This window comes from Heterocephalus glaber, unplaced genomic scaffold (genome assembly GCF_053883595.1).
Source record: "Heterocephalus glaber isolate CG9 unplaced genomic scaffold, H.glaber_assembly_v1.0 deba00001479, whole genome shotgun sequence".
NCBI lineage: Eukaryota > Metazoa > Chordata > Mammalia > Rodentia > Bathyergidae > Heterocephalus > Heterocephalus glaber.
Window position 1 is genome coordinate 2,601,160 of NW_028258316.1, and position 18,489 is coordinate 2,619,648.

The 18,489-nt window shown below is 61.9% G+C and overlaps 1 protein-coding gene across 2 annotated transcripts in view; it reads left to right on the forward strand.

The window, feature by feature from the left end:
• Positions 1-5,704: 5,704 nt before the first annotated feature.
• Col5a1 (collagen type V alpha 1 chain) overlaps positions 5,705-18,489 on the forward strand; it is a 120,229-nt gene continuing 107,444 nt past the window's right edge. For both annotated transcript variants that reach the window (XM_004849000.4, XM_021261779.2), the window contains exon 1: positions 5,705-6,224. In XM_004849000.4, the coding sequence (XP_004849057.2) occupies positions 6,107-6,224 (118 nt within the window). In that variant the 5' untranslated portion in view covers positions 5,705-6,106. The remainder of the gene's footprint in view (positions 6,225-18,489) is intronic.

The following is an 18,489-nucleotide window of genomic DNA, read 5'->3' on the forward strand; positions in this document are numbered from 1 at the left end:
TAGACACACACTGAGGACCAGGTCACGGGAAGACAAGGGCTGAAATCGGAGCCAGGGAAACCCAGAGCCACCAGCAGCTGGATGAGGCAGGAAGTCCCCTCCCCTGGAGCATCTGGAAGGAGCGTGGCCCCGTGACACCTTGAACTTGTGGCCTCCAAATGGGGAGAGAATGGATTTGTTTTCTTAAGCTTCCTGTGGTAGTTTGTGATGCTCATCATAGTGGCCTTGCGTATTAACCCAAGGTCCAAGATGGACCTAGTGTGGCCATCGGACTGAGACTTTTAGTACCAAAGCTCGGCTGGTTCCTGCAATGCATAGGTGTTTTTATGGTGCCTGGACTCTGCCTGCCGCCCTGTGAGGTGGAGAAGGTGCTGATGGGCAGCAAAGCTTCTCCGCAGGCTTTGGCCCCAAGTGAGCATCTGTGTGCATCCTCTTCAGTTGTGCTGTGGCACCAAGAAGCACATGTACACGCCTCCTGCAGTGAAGAGAACACTAGGAAAAGCTCTGGGTGAGCTCAGGGACCTGGGTTCAAATCCCAACATCACCAGATCCTCATGGAGTGACACGGGCAAGCCACCTAGTGTCCTGGGGCCTTGGTGTCCATCCGTCGGGGTGAGGGTGGGATGAAACCATGAATCCCTGAAACCTACCCCGCTCAGGGGTCTGTCCCAGGCCCAAGGATGGGGCATCTGGGAGGAGGCATGGCTTGTGTTGGGCCTGGAAGCATCCCTGAGATGTGGGTGTGCAGCAGACAGCAAGGCTGTGAGAGAAGGCTCCGGACCCGACCTGACGGTGGCAGCTGGTGCCATCCCAGACTGGGTCAGACAGGCTGCTCTCCTGCTGGGCCCTGGAGGACCCAGAGCTGCCATCTGAGGCGTGGGTCAGTGGTGCCGGACTCCCCCCAGGGCACCACTGGGACCAGGGGACCTGACTTGGTACAGGGGATGGTGGGCTGGTGCTCGAGGGCAGACAGGGTTTCAGAGCCCTCTGAACCATCTCCTGCTCCTTGGTGGGAGGCTCTGGGTGCCTTGGCTCTGGTTGCCAAGCGTGTGGCATGGGACGAGCAGGGAGGCCAGCCCACCTCACCTGGAAGTGGAGAGAAGCTGACGACCCTGCTGTGTTGGCCTGTGCATGCTGCAGGGACAGCATCCAAGGGAGGTGTCCAGAGCCTGTAATTCACTGGGCCTTGGTCACCAGTGAGTCCCTGGCTGATCTTCATTGTGTCCTTGAGGCCACCCTCTGTCGTTGCCTGACTCGGCCTACAGTGGCACTTGCCCCGTTAGCACCTCCATACGCTGATGCCAGTGATCTTCCCAGGGTGCAAGTCTGACACGTCCTCTTCCTCCTCCCACCACCTACCTCTCTGTGCTCTTGGAAATATCTGAACTCCCTGCCCCAACTGGATTCACTAGTGCTGCCCAAGCTGCCCACCTCCATCTGCAGCCTGGGACTAGAGGTGGCTGGGTCCCCCTCCATCCACCAGAGCTGCCTCTCTGCTCCCGGCCTCCCTGTGAGACCCAGGGGCAGTGACAGGCTCCCTGCCCGATGGCGCTGGGCCTCCTGGCGCAGGGCTTCTGAGCTGTCCAGCTCTCTGAGGCTTGGTTTCTGGATGGGCCGTGGAGCCCCTGGGGCAGGGTGGATGGGTGCTCCTGCCCTGAGCCTGCATCTTCCTGAGTCCCCAAGGGTGAGCACCTGTCCAGATTTCTGGCACAGAGGCTGGGCTGGAGGGGGAAGTGGCCACCTCTAGCCCCTGGATGAGGTGGCACTGCCTGCCACACCCTGAATGCCTTTTGTCCCAGCTCCAGGGATGCCCCTGCCCTTGCTGGGTGCCACCCACTGCCCGGGAAGTGGGGAGCATCCAAGGGGATCGCCCTGAGGGGTCGGGTCACTGGCACCCAGAACTGGGGAGACCTCTGCACCAGTGCAGATGGTTCTTAGAAAGACTTGCCAACAAGGCCTTTCTCACAGGTCTTTCTCTTGGGCTGCAAACTGAACTTTTATCTGTAAAACATTCTCCTAGCAATGCTCTGCCAACCAGACGGCGTCTGGGAAGCGTGTATTGTATGCCGCTCACTCCCCGTGTCTAGTTTGGCCTGGTGTCTGTCCTGGGCCACTCTGCCTGGAAACCCCATTATCCTGCAAGGTTTGCTTGGCATCTGCCCGGACACGGATATCTGATCCCGGTCCAGTGAAGATGGCTTGGGAGGGGCGGGGGCAGCGAGAGGCCAGCCAGGCTGCCCTATCCCTTTGTGTTGGTACTGCCCTCGGGTACGTACGCTGGTCCCCCTGGTGCTGAGGGGGGCCTGGTCTGCAGTCCAGCCAAAGGGCCATTCACCCTCCCTGCTCCCGGAGGCCGTGTGTTTGGTCAGAATGGCGGAGCACAGGAGACTGGTCTTGTTTGTGTGGTGTGTGTAGTGGGGCTGGGGTCCTGCATGGGGGGCTCCACTGCCTGCAGCAGAGGATGCCAGGATGTCCTGCGTAAGCTCTGAGCAAGCCCAGTGGACCCTACATGGAACCACAGCCCGGAGCTCCCGAGGGAAGGAGATGGGGACACAGGTGCCGATTCCCTGGGCTTGTCCGACCCTGCTGTCCCCAACACCTGGTGGCCCCCTGACCCCGCACACGCCTGTGTTCACCATATCATCCCTGAAGGCTGCTCCTCACCAGGCTGGGGCCCCTCGTTCACAGAACAGATGGGGGGGTCACCACAGGGTGGAAGGAGCGAGGAGCCTTGGGAACGGGCTCGCCTTCTGGGGGAGACGGCCATGTCTGAGCCACGTCCCGCCACACTGTCCCCTCTCAGGCCCAGTGTGCACAGCGTCACTGTGGAGGGGAGGCCCCGTGCCAAAGGAGACAAGGAGCCAGGCGGGCAAGGTGCCCATAAGAGGTCAGGGTTCCTCCCTGCCTCACGGGTGGCCTCCTCCTGCCCACCCTGTACAGGGCATCAGAGCCCACTGGCAGGAGAGTGCCCGAGGTGGGGAGACTTTCCTCTCATGCTAGGAGCAAGGGCCCTGGCATCCCTGAGTGTCCCCAGATGGCCCCTAGCCTGGGGTTGCCATGTGTTCTAGGCTGAATTCTATCACCTTAGGCTTCCCGCTGCAGCCCTGACCCCAGACCCTCAGAATGTGGCTTTGTCCAGAGACTGGGCTTTTGCAGAGGAAATGCAAAGGTGCACGAGGCTCCTGGGCGGCTCTCATCCGATCTGCCTGTGTCCAGAAAAGAAGGGGGACACCGCTCTGTTTGGATGGCAGACATCTCAGAGGTGAGAACGCTCGTGTTCAAGGTCTCTGGGGTGGCGGGCCTGAGCTGCTGGCTTCTGGGTGACAGTGACACTGGACTGATACCTGTGCACCCGCTGAAGGATACCAGGCTGGAGTGTTCCCCCGGGCGGCCTCGGAGCTCAGCCCAGGTTGCCCCTGCCGGTGCAGGCAGTTCCACCCATGCCAAGGGGCTGTGTCCATGTCCCAAAGGGACCATGAACTCTTGAGGGTCAGCCTACCTGGGCCCTCAACAGGACCTGCAGCTCTCCCTGTAAGAGGGGAAGGAGAGCCGGGGATTTAGCTCAGTGGTTTTGCCTCGTGCCCTGCAAGCACAAGGGCTTGAGTTCGATCCCTAGTACCAAAAAAAAAAAAAAAAAAGAGGGGAAGGAGAGAAATTACCGGGCTGCTTCAACGCGGGAAGGGGCTGGCCATTTCCCAGCCAGGCAAGGCCTCCAGGAGACTGGAGGGACGCTCTAGGAAGGGCAGCCCTTGACACCAGGGCCACCACCTGGCCACCGCTTCATAAACCACCTAGAGGGAAGAAGCATAACCAACAGAAGGAGAACTGGCTGGCAGGTGCACAGCACGGAGCCCGCCGCCCGCTCCGTCCCTGCTAGGTGCCGTGGTGACGCAGAGTTGGCAGCCCACGGGGTCACTGCAGAGCGCAGGGCTCTGGATGGGGGTTTGAGGGAGTCCCTCAGGCTCTGTCCCCCAGTCTCCTCATCTGCAAATGGGGGAAGTGAGAGACCTCCTCGTGGCTGCTTGAGACTTAGCACCAGCGAGACCCTAATTGTGACAGATGTGTCAGATGCCCAGTGTGCAGACCTTTCTGACTGCCTGCCTCCTTGCCCAGCTCCCAGCTTGGATGAGGGTAGAATCCATGTTTTTGTCACCACGAGGCCTGCTTTCCTCTGTTCCCGAGCTGTCCACTCGGGACCACGGGGCGTCACCTGACTTTCAGCTCTTGGGAGGCCACCTGTCCTCACCCTGGCTGGTCCTGAGGCAGCAGTGGGTGCTGGGCTGCTGACAGCACAGAAACATGCTTGTGAGGGTCAGACAAGGAGCCGTGTGTGGTGGGGAGAGGGACAGCATGCCCACGGCTGGGACCAGAAAGTCTCCGGTGATCGCCGGGCCCCTGGCCCGCGTCGGCACCCTACTCTTCAGGGGCAAGGGCTGAAGGGGTGTGGGCTGGAATTTCGCGTTCATCCAGGCATGCGGGAAAGCAGAGGGCCAGCAGTTCCGGCGTAACCCACGAGCAGATGTGCACGTGCACATACACACACGCACAGCGCCATATGCACACATGCACATACATGCACACCCCACCCACCACAACATATTCACACACGCAGACAGCCCTATCTCTCTATTGCACACAACTCACACACGTCTCCCTCTGATCACATGCATCATTGATACACATTGTAAGAAAGAAGATCAAATGACAAATGTGAAATTTAGCCCCAGAACTTTGCTCTACTCACTGCACATCAAGCACACCCGGTCTGCGCATGCAGAGCCTGTCGCTCTTTTTTGTGCAATTGTTTGGCACACGAGTATGTGGCAGACGCAGAGTAAAACACAGCCGTTCGGTTAGTGCCAGACCTGCCCTCTGCCTGTCTCCTCCACCCTGTTTCCAGGACGGGACTGAAGGGTGCTTGGGGAATTGCACGCAGGGTCTGGACACAGACCTGGCCCGGGGATCCCAGCCCTGCCTGGCATCCTTGCCGGCCTTGTTCAAAGGCAGCCGGGAGGCTCGGCGTTTGAAAGCCTTCTTAACTCACTTTGACTCCTTTCTAAACACAAGCCCTGCAGCCCTGGAGGAGGGTGGCAGGAGTGAGTCAGGCTTCAGGGCGGCCTCCCAGGCCTGGGGAAGCCCGAATGCCCCAGAGAGGGGTGGAGGTCTGGAGCCGGACCTGGCCTGATCCCTAACCCGGATGTCCCGTGTCCAAGCATTTGGGGCCCTCTTGGAAGCTGCACCCCAGTTCGGCATCCATGCCCATCTGCAGTCCCAAGGAGGCTGGAAGGCGGGTCCCAGGTCTGGTTGACATGTCGGCCACAGTCTTGGGCGCCCCATCTGGCTGGATTGGAAGTTTAGTCTCCACCCAGAAGAGGCGCTCAGAGCTCCTCCACGTAAAGAAAAAGTTGGGCGGGTGAACGGCAACTTTTTTTTTTTTTAAACCCAAAGTGATCAAACTTCGGGGGCCCCTCTGGATCGGGATCTTGGAGCTCAGCGACGTGCAGGCACCTGGAGTGGGAAGATGGGGGCGGGAGCTAGGGTGGGCGCGGGGCTCCGAGGCAGTCCCCAGGCCCACGCGGCAGCCCCGCCCCGAGCCCGCCTCACGCGCTGTCCCCACCCCCTCGCCGACGGCGCCCAGTGGGAGGCGGGGGCCGGGCTCGCCGCGCCCGGCCAGGGCTCTGATTTGCTGCGGGCGGCGGGGATCGACAGCCTCCGCGGGTGCCCGCGGGGAGAGGGAGGAGGAAGGGGGAACGGAGTGCTGGACGACCCCGGCGAAGTCCGCACTCCCGGCCCGGCTGGCGCAGGACCTCACTCGGCCGAGCGCGCGCGGGAGCGGGTCGCGGGGCGGCGGCGGCGGCGGCAAGGAGGACTCGGAGCGCGGAGGAGGCCGCGCGAGCAAGCGAGCCGAGCGGGGTCCCGGGCGCCCCGTGGGCCGAGTGGAGCCCCCGCCGCGGGCGCGCGCCGGCCGCCCCTTCCCGTCCCGGACGCGAGCCCGCGGGGGCCGCCACCCTATGACTCCCTGAGCCCGGCGGTCCCCGCCGCGTCCGCGCCCCGCGCCTCGTGCGTCCCGCGCGCCCCCGTGCGATCCGGCCCGCGTCCCGCCGGCATGGACGTCCACACCCGCTGGAAAGCGCGCGGCCCCCCGCGCCCGGGCGCCCCGCCGCTGTCCCCGCTGCTGCTCCCTTTCCTCCTGCTGCTGTGGGCGCCGCCGCCGAGCCGCGCAGGTAAGGGCGCCCGGCCGGGGTCCCGGGGGCGGGGCTCGGGGTTCGCTGTCACCCGGGCGCCTCCTCCGCGCCTGGAGAACTTTTCCCGGGGCCTGTGGAATGCTCGGGCCGAGACGGCGAATGCCATTCGCCGGGGGCCTGGAGAGGGAGACCCAGCCCATCGCAGTCCCCTCCCGGGAGCGCCGCTGGGCGGGGCTGTCGCGGAGCCCAGGGAGGCCGCGTGTGCGACCAGCCGCAGGGTTTGCCCGCGAGTCCGAGAGGCGGGCAGACTTTTGTCCCGGGCCCTGGCGTGCGCTGTCCCACATCACAGGCAGCCCGAGCGCCCACACCGTCCGCAGCAACGGCCTCTGCCCAAACCCGGGAAGGGCCGCCCCCTGGAGTCCCAGCCCGTCCATCTGGCCAGCCTCCCGGGGCCGAGGGGTACCCGAAGTTTGAGCAGACCCTCTCTAGGCTGGCGCTCTTCTTTCCCAGGGGACAGACAGGGTTTCTTGTGCGCCTGGCCACCTCCTTGATCCAGGGCGCTGTGATCCCACCCCAAGCCTTCCTAATTCTCTGCCCAAAGACGGGGTGCATGGCTCACAGCGAGGAGATGGCTTTGGAGTTGGGCTGGGCTGGTGCAGATGATGCCCAGATGTGTGCTCCTCGCCAGGGCAGGCTGGGCCCGCAGAAGAAGCCCAGCTTCCCAGGGAGGGCGGACCCACTGCCCCTGGTTGGGTTCTGCAGTTCCAGCTCCGGGCCAGCTTTCCTGACGGGAGTGGTGCTCCGTGCACGGCCTTGGCAGCAGCCCCTCGACCGGGCTTCAGAGACCCTCTAGCCCCGGGAGGCCCCTGGCTCCTCAGTGGCAGGGGGCGGTGAAGGCTGGGGTCAGGAAGAAGAGCACTGGGCAGAGGGCTGGGCGAGTGGGCGCAGTGAGCAGCGGGACCCGCCTGCCTTCCCCTGCGAGAAGACTGTGCTTCCTCCTCGGTGATGGGGAGTCGGGAAGAATCGCTTTCCTTGTTCCACTTGCCAATTCAAATGTTCTGCTCCTTTTTTCTTGGCACGATTGATGCTTGGTGGGCTCTAGCGGATGAGCAGGAGTCCGGGGTGAGGTGGCCTAGTGGGAGGAGAGGGGGTCCTGGCCTGGGTCCCAGGCTCTGGGATCTGGCCTCGAGCTTCTCTGGGGGTCAGCTGAGGGTGGGGGACAGCAGGAGCCCCAGAGACGATGTGGTCCAGGGCTGGGGGCTGTGCAGGGACTCGGCCCCGCCCCAGCTCCTAGATGTGGCTCCCAGGGTCTTGGCTGCGTCCCTGGCATGCTTGCTGGTGGCTCCCTTCCCGCTGGCCCTGCCTCAGGCTCCTTCCTCTCTGATGTCCCCGCCTGACAGAGGTGCAGCCCCGGGGGAGGCAAGAGGGGTGGCGGAGGGAGGTCTCCCCTGTGCCTTTGGGAACTTTGCTTTTGTTGAAGGAGATTTGGAAGCTTTCGAAGAAGCTCTTTTCACGGGTGGGTGGGTTTCACCAACCTCTCCCCACTGCCCAGGGTGGGACCCATTTGAAGTCATCTTTCGTGTGCGGCCAGCGGGGGTGGGTGTCCACTGCACATGCCGGGGAGGGGGAGCGGCCCCAGCCAGCCGGCCCGGTCGCTTCCATCCCGTCTCGGGTGTGCCAGATGTTTTCCAAGTTCTCTGAGAACATAGCCCTTTCCCCTACCTTGGTCTGGGCCAAGCGTGGGAAGAAGCAAAAGCTTAGGGTGCACTCGGGGCTGCTCCACGTTGTAAGAGGGAAGGAGCATATGGGAAATGAAACGTGACCCCAATATTTGGAAATTGAGGTCATCTCCTCCACAGGCCATTGGTGGGCTCCGGGCACGTGACGGCTTTTTGCAATCATTTGCGGGAGAGGCGGCCAAGTTTTGGGAGACTTGACAGATAGCAAATGGTTAAGTTTCCTCTGACTCAATCGAGTTGGCTCCAGAGCAGTCCTTTTCCATCCTCCTCCCTCCCCTCCCCATGAAAGAACAAGCCAGTGGGAGGCAGCGGCGGCCAAGAGAGTCCCCAAGAAGCCCTCTCCCGGCTGGGCTGTCCACGTTTCCCTGCCTGGGGCTGCAGTGTGGTTGCCGCCCGGGGCTGTGGCCACCAGCTGTGGCCGGCGGGCGTGCCTGCCTGGTGCCCAGCTCGAAGCCTGTGCTCTGTGATGTCGCCCGGCCGCTCCTGGGTGCTGGCCAGCGCCAGGCCTTCACCCCACCCTTGGGATATTTCTGGATGCTGCCCACTGCCACACCCTTCGCCCCTATACCACCTCGACCTTCTCCCAGGGGTCCAGACTGGTGGGTGGAGCAGAGGGCCTGAGGATGGAGCTTGCTTTGCAGCAGGGACAGTGGTGAGCCTGGGCCAGAGTGTGGAGCTCCCTGAGGGCCAGGATGAGTCACGTCCACCCCGGACACTGTGTTTGCTGCACTTCGAGGAGGTGCCCGTGTCAGGACAGCCCTGCTGGGGATGCATTTGCTAGCACTTGCCTGGCCGGTGGGGAGCGCTCACACCGGCCAAGCTGGGACAGAGGCCCAGCCGGCCCGGCCCGGGGGTCCCACGCCCCCGACTCTGTGCCAGGGCCCTGAGTGAGGTGGGCCTCCTGCTGGCCTGGCCCTCCCTGACTCTGGATGCTGGCCTGCTTCACATCTGGTTATCAGCTCCCCGGGAGAGGCCCAGTGCCTGGCTGTGCTCAGGCCCCGGGGCCTGTGCCCAGTGGGCTCCGGAGGAAGGGGGTCCCCTCGGCCAACACAGGTCCTTCCCTCCTTCCCTCCTCCCCTCTGCCCGGCCCCAATGCTTCAGCAGGGACCCACCAGGCTCCCTGCGGTCCCACCAGCCTGCCTGGCCCTGGAGGCTTTGCCTTTGCCCCTGGCCTGGGAGGGGAAGGGACCCCTGGTCCCACCTAGCAGTGACATCTGCGTGTGACCCTAAGGCCCGCGGGGACCTGCTGAGTCCCTGGGCACCATCTGGGGAGCTGAGCCGCCCTCGGCGATGGGGCTTTCTGGAGAGGTGGGGTAGAGCGGCCTGGGCTCCTCCCACCTCGCCTTTTACTACAGCGCCCAGGAGCCCAGGGGCCCAGGGCGGGGGTGTCCGTGGCCGGTTTTCATCTCACCCTTCTCCCTCTTTCCTGGCAAGACATTCCAAGCTCTGTCCCTGCTTCCTGTGGCTGGAAAGCCCCTCATTAGCAGGGTTGGTGGCCCCCAGGCCTGTCTGCCCTGCGGACCCCATGCTAGGAGAAAGCAGGAGCCCCTGAAGAGGAACAAGCGAGGCACCCGGTGAAAAGCTTCTTCAGCCCTCGCTCTGCGGCACAGCTCTGCCAAATGGCAGGGCCTCAGCTTCCAGTGAGGGCTTCGGAAGGGGCACTGCTGTGTCACACCGCTGCATTCAGGGGTGGCCGAGGCACAGAGTCCCCTTCCTGAAAACGCAGAGAATGGCGCTTCTTGCTTTGAGGGGCTGCGAGGACCGGTGAGACCAGTGAGCAGCTCTGGTGAGCAGTTCCCCCTCGCTGCGGCTCGGGGCCGTGGCCACACATGTAAGGGAAGAACACTGAGCTCCTGCAGCCCTCGTTGGACGCCAGGATTCCAGACGCCCAGGGCAAGGAGGAGGCTTCATGAGGGAGACCCCGGAGTCCTGAGCCCACTGGCCGGCCGGCTGAGGGCGCCCTCCGCCATGTGCGGAGGTCACAAACACCTCCCATTGTCACCTCATCACGCAGGCCACCAGGGAAGCTGCGTTCCGGGCCGGGGTCAGGGATGCGCACTGGTACATGCGTGTGTGCCACGGCCGGTCTGCGTGTGCATGTCCTGTGCGTGCCTGCAGGAGCACACGAACTCACACACCTGTGCTTAGGTGCAGGTGTCTGCGCTGCTTTTCTGGGAGCTTCTGTACGCAGAGCTTGGCACCTGTGGGGACCCCTCAGGGTGGAGATGAGCGGATGGAGGCCCCGAGACGCTGGGTCCGGCTGCCGCCCCCGAGAGGGATGACTCCTTTTCGCTCATGGATGGGGTTATATTAGACCCGCTCTCCCTGCTGTTTGTATTCCCCGTTGTAATTGGCTCATCTGGCGCTCGCATTAGTTTTACCATTTCTGGCCCAGTGAGCGGATGTCCTGAGACCCGGGAGGTCCCCTACCTGGGCCCTTCCCAGGGGCAGCACTGTTGTTGCCGCAGGACATGGTATGGAGACCAGGGTGTGGCATGGCGGGGAAGGATAGGAGGCCTGAGTGAGGGAGTCTGGGTTTCCATCGTGGCTTCAGCTCCTGCAGGCTGCGTAGTCGTGGCCTTGTGCCTCAGTTTACCCACCTGTAGGAAGGGGATGCTGACAGTATCCTCAGCAGGATTTTGGCAGGGGCTCCATGCACAACTCATAGAGAGCACAGATGAGCCCTCACATCACCGTAGGACCCTGGGGCCCCTGAGGGAGCTGGAGGTTCGATTACGGGCTCTTGGAGCCCTGCTCCCAGGCTGCATGGGTTACCCTCCCTCTCAGGGGAGGGGTCACTGGGGCTCCCTCCTGGGGTGACACCGAAGTGGACCACTGGAGATTCAATCTGGCCATGCACTGCTGCGCCCAAGGTCCCAGGCGGGCAGGCTGGCGGCCCTGGCCCCTTCTTCCCCTTGGGCCATCCCACTCCACCGGAGGATTGGGGTCCAGCGGGGACTTGGCTCTGTCCAGGGCATTCAAGTGTGGGTATAGGAGGGGGCTCTGCTCTGTGCCAGCCCAGCTCCAGGCCCTGGGCAGAAGATTGTGGGCTGGATGCACGCTGGGTGCCTGGTGTGGGTGGTGGCCACTGTGTGTGTCTGTGTCAAACAGTCCGAAGCAGCAGCCCATCGCCTTCCTATCAGCGCAGTTATTCATCTGGAAGAGTCCCAGCCTTAGGAGTAACCCCACATTAGTGGTAAATGTCACCAGCCTTTGGTGACTCAGGCCTCAGGGATGGAACCATAGTCTGACCCACTTTTCTCAAAATGTAATTATGCAGAGCTCTGGAGGGCCGTGTCCGTCCCCCAAGTCGCTTCCTTTATTTTCTGTTTCCTAGACCTGGGTTCTTAGGGGAGTTTGATCTTCTGTCCCTTTTTTTCCTGCCAAGCACCTTGGCTGGAGGGATTCTGGTGGCCTCTAGTCTTTATGTGCTGCAGAATGACATCAAAATGTGTGCATGTAGCGGAAGTGGTTAAATGAAAGAATGTCAGCCTTTCTTCCCATGGAAAGGGGAGCGTTCTCTAGCGTAAGGAGAGAGCATGACTCAGCTGTGTCCTATAGCCACGGGTACAGGCCAGGTCCGTGTGTGAAGCGGTTGGGCAAATCAGTTATGCATGACAGTGTTTGTGGTCCGCTAATGTGAGACAGACCTGTGCAGGTGCACAGCTGAGCAACAGGTGAGCGTTCCTGGTCTACAGGAGCTTCCTGAGCAGGGGGTCAGCAGTCAGACACCTGAACAGACAGCTTTATGAAGTCAAGTGCAGCAAAACAGGTCAGCCAGCAGATCCTGGCCACGGGCCAATCAGAGGGAAGCCTCTGACAGCCAGTGGGTCAGTAGCCAATCAGAGAGAGGCCCCTGACACTCAGAGCAGTACTGGCCAATCAGAGGCCCCTGACACTTAATGGGGTGTTGGCCAATCAGAGGGAGGCTCCCCTGACACCAGTCAATGGAGCACTGGCAGATGCCATCATGCTCAGTGGATCACTGGCCAATCAGAGAGCGACCTGCTTTTCTGGGATGGGGCTGCACTTTGGGTCCCTCTCTGTGTGTGAAAGGAAGGTGCCCTGGACTTTTGCAAAGGTGTTTCCCTGTGCGCTGTCTTTCTCTGGCTCTGGTTCGTATTTACCCTAGACCCTGCCTGGGAGGCACTTCCTGCTGCCCTGGGTGGGCACATGGTGGCTGTGAGTCCAGTTGGCACAGAGTAATGAAAACTGGTCCACCTGCTGCGGTAAGCACTGCCAGACTTGAGTGCAGGTCACTAAGATATGCCAGCAGCCCCCCACCCGGAGGCCTGTGCAGAAAGCCAGGTGAGGTGGGCGTGGCCGGCCAGCTGCTTCCTCTTCCGTTTGCCTGCTGGGCTGGAGGTTGCAGTGCAGCTCCGGTCCTGTGCCTTCATCAAGGTTCCTCCTCATGCATGGAAAGTAATCAGGGCCTTCTCTGGGAGGCTCCAGGCCATGTGGGTCACTTGCTGGGGCCCAGCATTGGGTGTGGGACAGTCGCAGGTATGGGGACAGCTCTGCACCTGGGAGGGGGTCCCCCTGAGATGGGCAGGGCGGAAAGGGGGAGCCATGCTGGAGGTCCTTGTGGAGCTGTGCTCTCGGATCTGTGCCCTGCGGCCTGCTGGCACGTCGCTGAAGTCCCGCAATCAGTCTGCTAGTCTTTTCCTTCTTCCGCTTGAAGGCGGTCAGTGATTCCTGACCTGATTCCTGCTTCTTCCTGTGCCACTCTTAGGGTCCTCTCCGGAGACAGAGAGAGAGCAGAAGACTCCACCCCAGGTTCCCTCACGGGAGCGCGGAGATGGGTTTCTGCACGGAACTGCTTTGTTCTCATTGCTTAGGCTCGTGGCTTCCATCTTGGTGCTCGGCTCAGAGTTCTGCTCGGGGGTGCGGAGCTCTCAGGTGAAGCTGGAAAGCAGTGGGCATCCTTGGGCCTGGGGTGGCATCCAGGTGGCCACAGCGGTCTGTGAGAGCCAGGGCTCAGGGCATGCAGAGCCAGAGCAGGCGGTGTGAAGGTGCTGGGGCCAGGGTGGAGAGGTGCCCATGGAAGGCCAGTGTCCTCCCGGTCATCTGATGCAGGTGGACAGGTGCACGGCAATGTTGGAAAAGCTCCTCTCCCCTCCCCTTCCTGTCCTCACCCACCCCCGCCTTCCTTCCTTCCTTCCTTCCTTCCTTCCTTCCTTTCTTTCTTTCTTTCTTTCTTTCTTTCTTTCTTTCTTTTCCTTTCTTTCTTTCCCTCCCTCCCTCCCTCCCTCCCTCCCTCCCTCCCTCCCTCCTTCCTTCCTTCCTTCCTTCCTTCCTTCTTTCTTTCCTTCTTTCTTTCTGGTACTGGGGATTGAACTCACGGTCCCTGTGTGGAAATATTTCTTGACTCACATCTGGTGGGGTGTTGCTGCTGGCATCGTGTGGCTGGAGTTGGGGGAGCTCATCAAAACCCTACCATGCACAGGACAGCCCCACCCCATCTCAGAGAATTGCCCAGCCCCAAATGTCAAAGATCCCAGTTTTGAGAAATCCTGGCTTCCTAGAGGAAGCAAAGATGAGATTTCGGGGCACCCCTCACCTGCAACCCTGCAGTTGTCTGTTAGAGGAGGAGGAGAGTCTGGCCTCCACTTGTTCCTGGGTCTCTTTGTGGTTCTCAAGCTTGGCCTGGAATCAGAGCTCAGTTTGTTGGACCCCACCCAAGAGTTTCTGATGCAAGTGGCCTGGGGCCAGCCCAGAAAGCTTCGCTCTACTGGATTCCTGGATCACACTGATGGGGGCCCCACAGAGGGTGCTGGCTGGTCTGGGGGCACCCCTGGGCCCCTCGTGTTTATGGTGTCCCCCCAGAGGGGTGCAGACTTTCCCCGCCTGTGGGGTGCACACATTCTTCTCCAAAGGGAGGACCCTGTTATTCTGCAGATTGCCACCCAGGCAGGCTTAGGGCACAGGGACCGTGAGAGTAGGCTTTGAGGAAGGGGTTCCCATGATTTGCTGGTGTGATCACACAGCAAGGCCCCATGTTCCACAGCCCTGCAAGGGTCGGGCTCCCCACCAAGCTGGCTCCACCCAGCTGCTCCTCATGCCCCCGCCCCACCGTCCATTGGGGTACCTATCCATCCGGGTACCTGACATCCCTCCTTACACCCGTGGCTGTCTATGCATGCCTCTCAAAGGGAACCTGGCTGGTCCTGCAGGCACTGTCTTCCTCTAATGGGGCCCGTGGGCAGAAAATCTCCTGCTGCCTCAAGCTGGAGACTCTGTGGCCTCATCTTTGGGACACTTTGGGGCGGTAGGGACAGTGTGCATCCTGCTGAGGGACTCAGGGGGTCAGTGCCTGGAGGCCCCAAGCCTGGAGGGCAGAGTGGCTGGTTCAGCGCCATGGCGCCATAGCTTCTTGGCTTCTGGGTTCACAGCACAGCAGGAGGGAGGGCAGGGTCTGAATCTCACCTCTCCTGCGTGCCTGGGTTCAGCATCACCCAGGAATCTTGGCAGTTCCTCCCTGGGCCTCAGCCTCCCCATCGGCAACATGGGTGTAGAATACTGGTCTCTAAGTCTTGCTGGGGTTCCCAGAATTCCTTCCGGGCTGTGGGGTGCGCGTGCTCTTTGGCAGGTGGGTTGCTGAGGAGCCCTGCGTTCAGCACACAGTGTAACCTGTGTGTGTTGGGGTCCCCTCCGTGTGCAGCAGGTGTGGGCCACCCTCATGCCACAGCTGAGCCGCAGGCTTGTCAGGGTGCCCCTGGTGCGGGCTGGGCTGAGGGTGCAGGCTGGTGTTTCCGGCCCAAGGGGAGCGGGGTGGGGGAGCGCACATCCACCTCCTTCTAGCCAGACCCTGAGGGGCTCAGCAGGGGACCCAGGACAAGGGGAACTGGCAGCTGAGCCTGGGACCCCATCCAACTGTCAGCCTCAATGGGCCTAGGGCTCTGCCCAGCAGACATGGATTCCTGGGGCCAGGGGTGGAGCCTGGGGCCTGCGCGTCTAAGGAGCACATGGACATCCCCCAAATACTGCTGATGAGTTAGAGCACTTTGGGAAACTCTGGGACCAGCAGATGGAGGCGTCTAGATGGGGCTCAGTTACAGTTCCGTTACCTCTTTGACCTTCAAAAAGAAAGTTGGAGGATGCAGGAGAACTAGGGATAGGATGCTGGGGGGCTTTGGAGGCCTGGGAGCAGACTCGGGTGCTCGGCTGGGGACCCAGGCATGTTCCTTAGCCTCCCTGATCCGACCTGTGCTGGGAGGGCTGGTGAGGGTCAGGAAGTGGGGTCCTGTGGCCGGAAAGCCCCGGGTGCCTGGCACGGTGCACCCTGCTCGTGCGGCTGCTGCTGCTGCTGTTGCTGTGGTTACCGTGTGGCAATCGCTGGTCATCGGGGTCTCTGCAAAGCGTGAAGGTGACACATTGGTGTTGAGGGTGAATCAGTGGGCAGCGGGGAGGCTGAGGGTCGGCCGGTGAACAGGCTCAGGCCCAGAGGGAGCCGCAGTGGAGGGCTCAGGAGTGGTGGTCTGGCCCCTGGCCTCGGGCCCATTTTGCAGATGAACAAACTCAACTTGGAGGAGTTGGGGGCTCCCACGGTCGCCTGGCCAGGCCCGGGCTCCTGTGCCTGGGGATGGGTGGGCAGAGGTGAGACCTGGCATGTGGGAGCTGCGTTTCCTTTTCAGCCCGCCCCATTGCTCCACTGTGCAGGGACCACCCCTGGGCAGGGGCAGCGCCGGCCTGGGTCCGGGCCTGGGGTTAGGATGTCCTCACACGCCCCGGATCGCTGGCCCTCGTGTGGCCAGCTCCTCCCTTCCCTGGCCAGGCCTGGCAGATTGCAAACAGCTGCCTGGGCTGAGGGTAAGTGGGATTCGCAGTCACGCGTAGTGGAGGTTGAGGCCGTGTCCCAGTCAGGAGCCGAGGGCACCGACGGCCAGGCCCCTCCTGCTCCCGGCCTGGTCTCCACACCCTGTCACCTTGCCTGTGCTGCAGTGCCTGTGATAGGGCGGTGGTCTCTGGGTTGCAGGGTGAGGGTCACTGGGCTCTGAGCCAGCTCTGGGACCTTCGCATTCTCTTCCTCCTCCTCCCAGAACCCTAAGTGCCTCCACTCTTGCTTCACCCTGATTGCCTCTTTCTGAGGGGAGACGCGTGCTCCCATTTTACAGGTGAGAAAGCAGCTGCCTTGCAGCTGGCAAGGGCAGAGGTAGAGCTTGAAGTGGCGCCTGGCCTTGGGGATGCAGTGCTGTCCAGCTTCGTGGGGACCTGGGCTTCCTCCCCATCAGGGCCACAGTCCTCTCTGTCCTCCTGGCCCAGGCCCTGTGGTGAGACACTGGGCTCTGGTTCCAGGTGCGATCAGTGCCTTCCGGTTCCCACCCCTCGGCACCACCTTCCAGAGCCCCCAGCTCTGTCCTCATGTTGTCTTAGAGGAACCCCGTGGGGTGGGTTGCCAGCCCCTCAGGCCTGTTCGGGAGGCACAGCTTGCTCCATTTAGTGGGAAGGAAGGAGCAATGGCAGAGGGTTGGGGCCAGGTAGGTGCAGTTTGCACAGATGGGGGTGTGGCCCTTGCCACCAAGCCGCATGCTGTGTCAGCAGAGTGAGCGTGGGGCGCTGTAAGCTGTCCCCCTTTGCAGGCCGAGGGTGGGCTCAGCGGGGGTCAGAGTCCTCAAGAGTTACGCTGGTGCCATGCCGCTTAGCTGTAACCTCGCTGGGTCAGGGAGGTGGGATCAGGGTGCCACCCACATCTTTAAGCCATCAGCATCTCAGAAGAGAGGCCCAGCCCTGAGCACCGTGTGAGGCCTGAGGCAGAACGGCCCTTTCTGTCATGAGCCAAGTGGTCCGTCCCACCAGGGCTGCTGAGGACAAGGCACCTGGGACAGTTCCTCCTGGTTCCCTGTAAGCTGGACCAGGAGCCTGGCCAGCCTGCTGCCCGGGCAGCCCACTGCCCACTGCATGTCTGCAGAGTCTGCTGGGGACAGCTGGGGGAATTTCAGTGCATTTAAAAGCAAGGGCTTGTCCTGAATGTGTGGTGCTTGGCATTTCCAGTTGTAGGTCACATTGGCAGCCGAATTCACGGTGGACAGCGGCAGGGTAAGGCCGTTGATTTCTGTCTGGCTGGAGTCCAAGCACGGGCGTGCCACCCAGAGGCCACAGGCGGTATTGCACCCCTGCTCTAGCGGTCACCCAGGCACAGGGAGGCCACTGTAACAGCGGGGGTGGGGGGCTGTCTGGGGCTCTGCTGGGCTTAGGGTGCTGCATTGAAGAAATCCTGGGGGCTGAGCTGTGCCTTGCAGACTCAGGTTCTGGAAGAGGATGGGAGTCCTGGAAAGGTGACACCGCACTCTACACTGCCACCTCTCCCAGTGGCACAGCCAGATGTGTCGGGCCTGACATCCCCAGGAGCCAGAGGAGAGGGGCCCAGGACTTGCCCAGGTGCGGGACACCAGGGCGTGGCCAGGAGCCAGCTGTTCCTGTGTGTTGGATTGGAGTCTGGGCTTGGGCCCTTTGCATTGCCCTCTGTTGGACACAGATCTGGACTCAGGATGTTGCCATGTCTCACAGGTTCATTGGAACCGATCTCTCCTGATCCCCAAGCAGACAGCACTTTGCGGCAGCCAGTATGTGTGTGTGTGTGTGTGTGTGTGTGTGTGTGTGCGCGCGCGTGTGTGTGTGTGCACGCATCTGTGTGTGGGACGTGTACCTAAGCATGTGCCAGCGCCTGTCTCTTGGGTGTGTCTGATCAGTTCCAGGGCATCGCAGAGCCAATTGGTGTCTCGCTACACTGCCTCTGGGGGTCGCCTGAGTGAACTGGGCTGACCGGGTTGGGTGGTGGCACCCCCTCTCTACAGCACCCCCTCCCGCCCCCGCCCCGCCGTCCCCTGCGCACAGAGCTGCTGTCTCTGTGGAGGGGTCTCTCCAGCTCTGTAACCAAGCCTCTGAATTCACTGTGCGATTCCATGTTTTGGAATCCTTTAATGCTCTCAGCCCCTGCCCACTCCTCCTCTGCCTGTGTCTTCGCTCCAGAGCTGTCCCTCTGACGGTGGCTGTCCTCCAGGACTTCCTGGGAGGGATGGATGGCTCCAAAGCTCTTAAAGACACAAGTCCCCCACTCTCCCTGTCTGTGGCCGAGGCATGGAGAGGCTTGCTCACAGCCTTCCTCCCTGAACTGCATCTGCCTCCTGCTCTCGACCGTCTGCCCTCCCTGGCTGCACACGGTTAAGCCCAGACAGCACATCAGGCCCCTGACCTGTCCTTGTGCCCACAAACCTTGGTTCCTGGTCAGTGTCTTGGCCAGTGGATGGATCCCTCCGCCAGAGGTTTCTGGCCTCTCCCCAGTCCCTCCTAGAGGTATTTCCAGTCTGATTCCTGCAGTGTCCCAGAGCCTTCCGGTGGGGACACTGTGCACCCCTGGGAGCCGGGGAGTCGGGGAGGGGCAGGAGAGCAGCTCAGCTGGAAGGGGTCTCGGTGGTGCCACCCTTTGTGCTCCCGACTCAGCCTCTGCTTTCACAGCCCTGAAATGAGGGGGCGCAGGCACCGCCAATTGGGCAGGGAGGGAGCCTTGTGCATGAACTGCAGGCTGGGAATGGCGCCTCAGGCCTGCCGTTCATCACCTGTGTGTT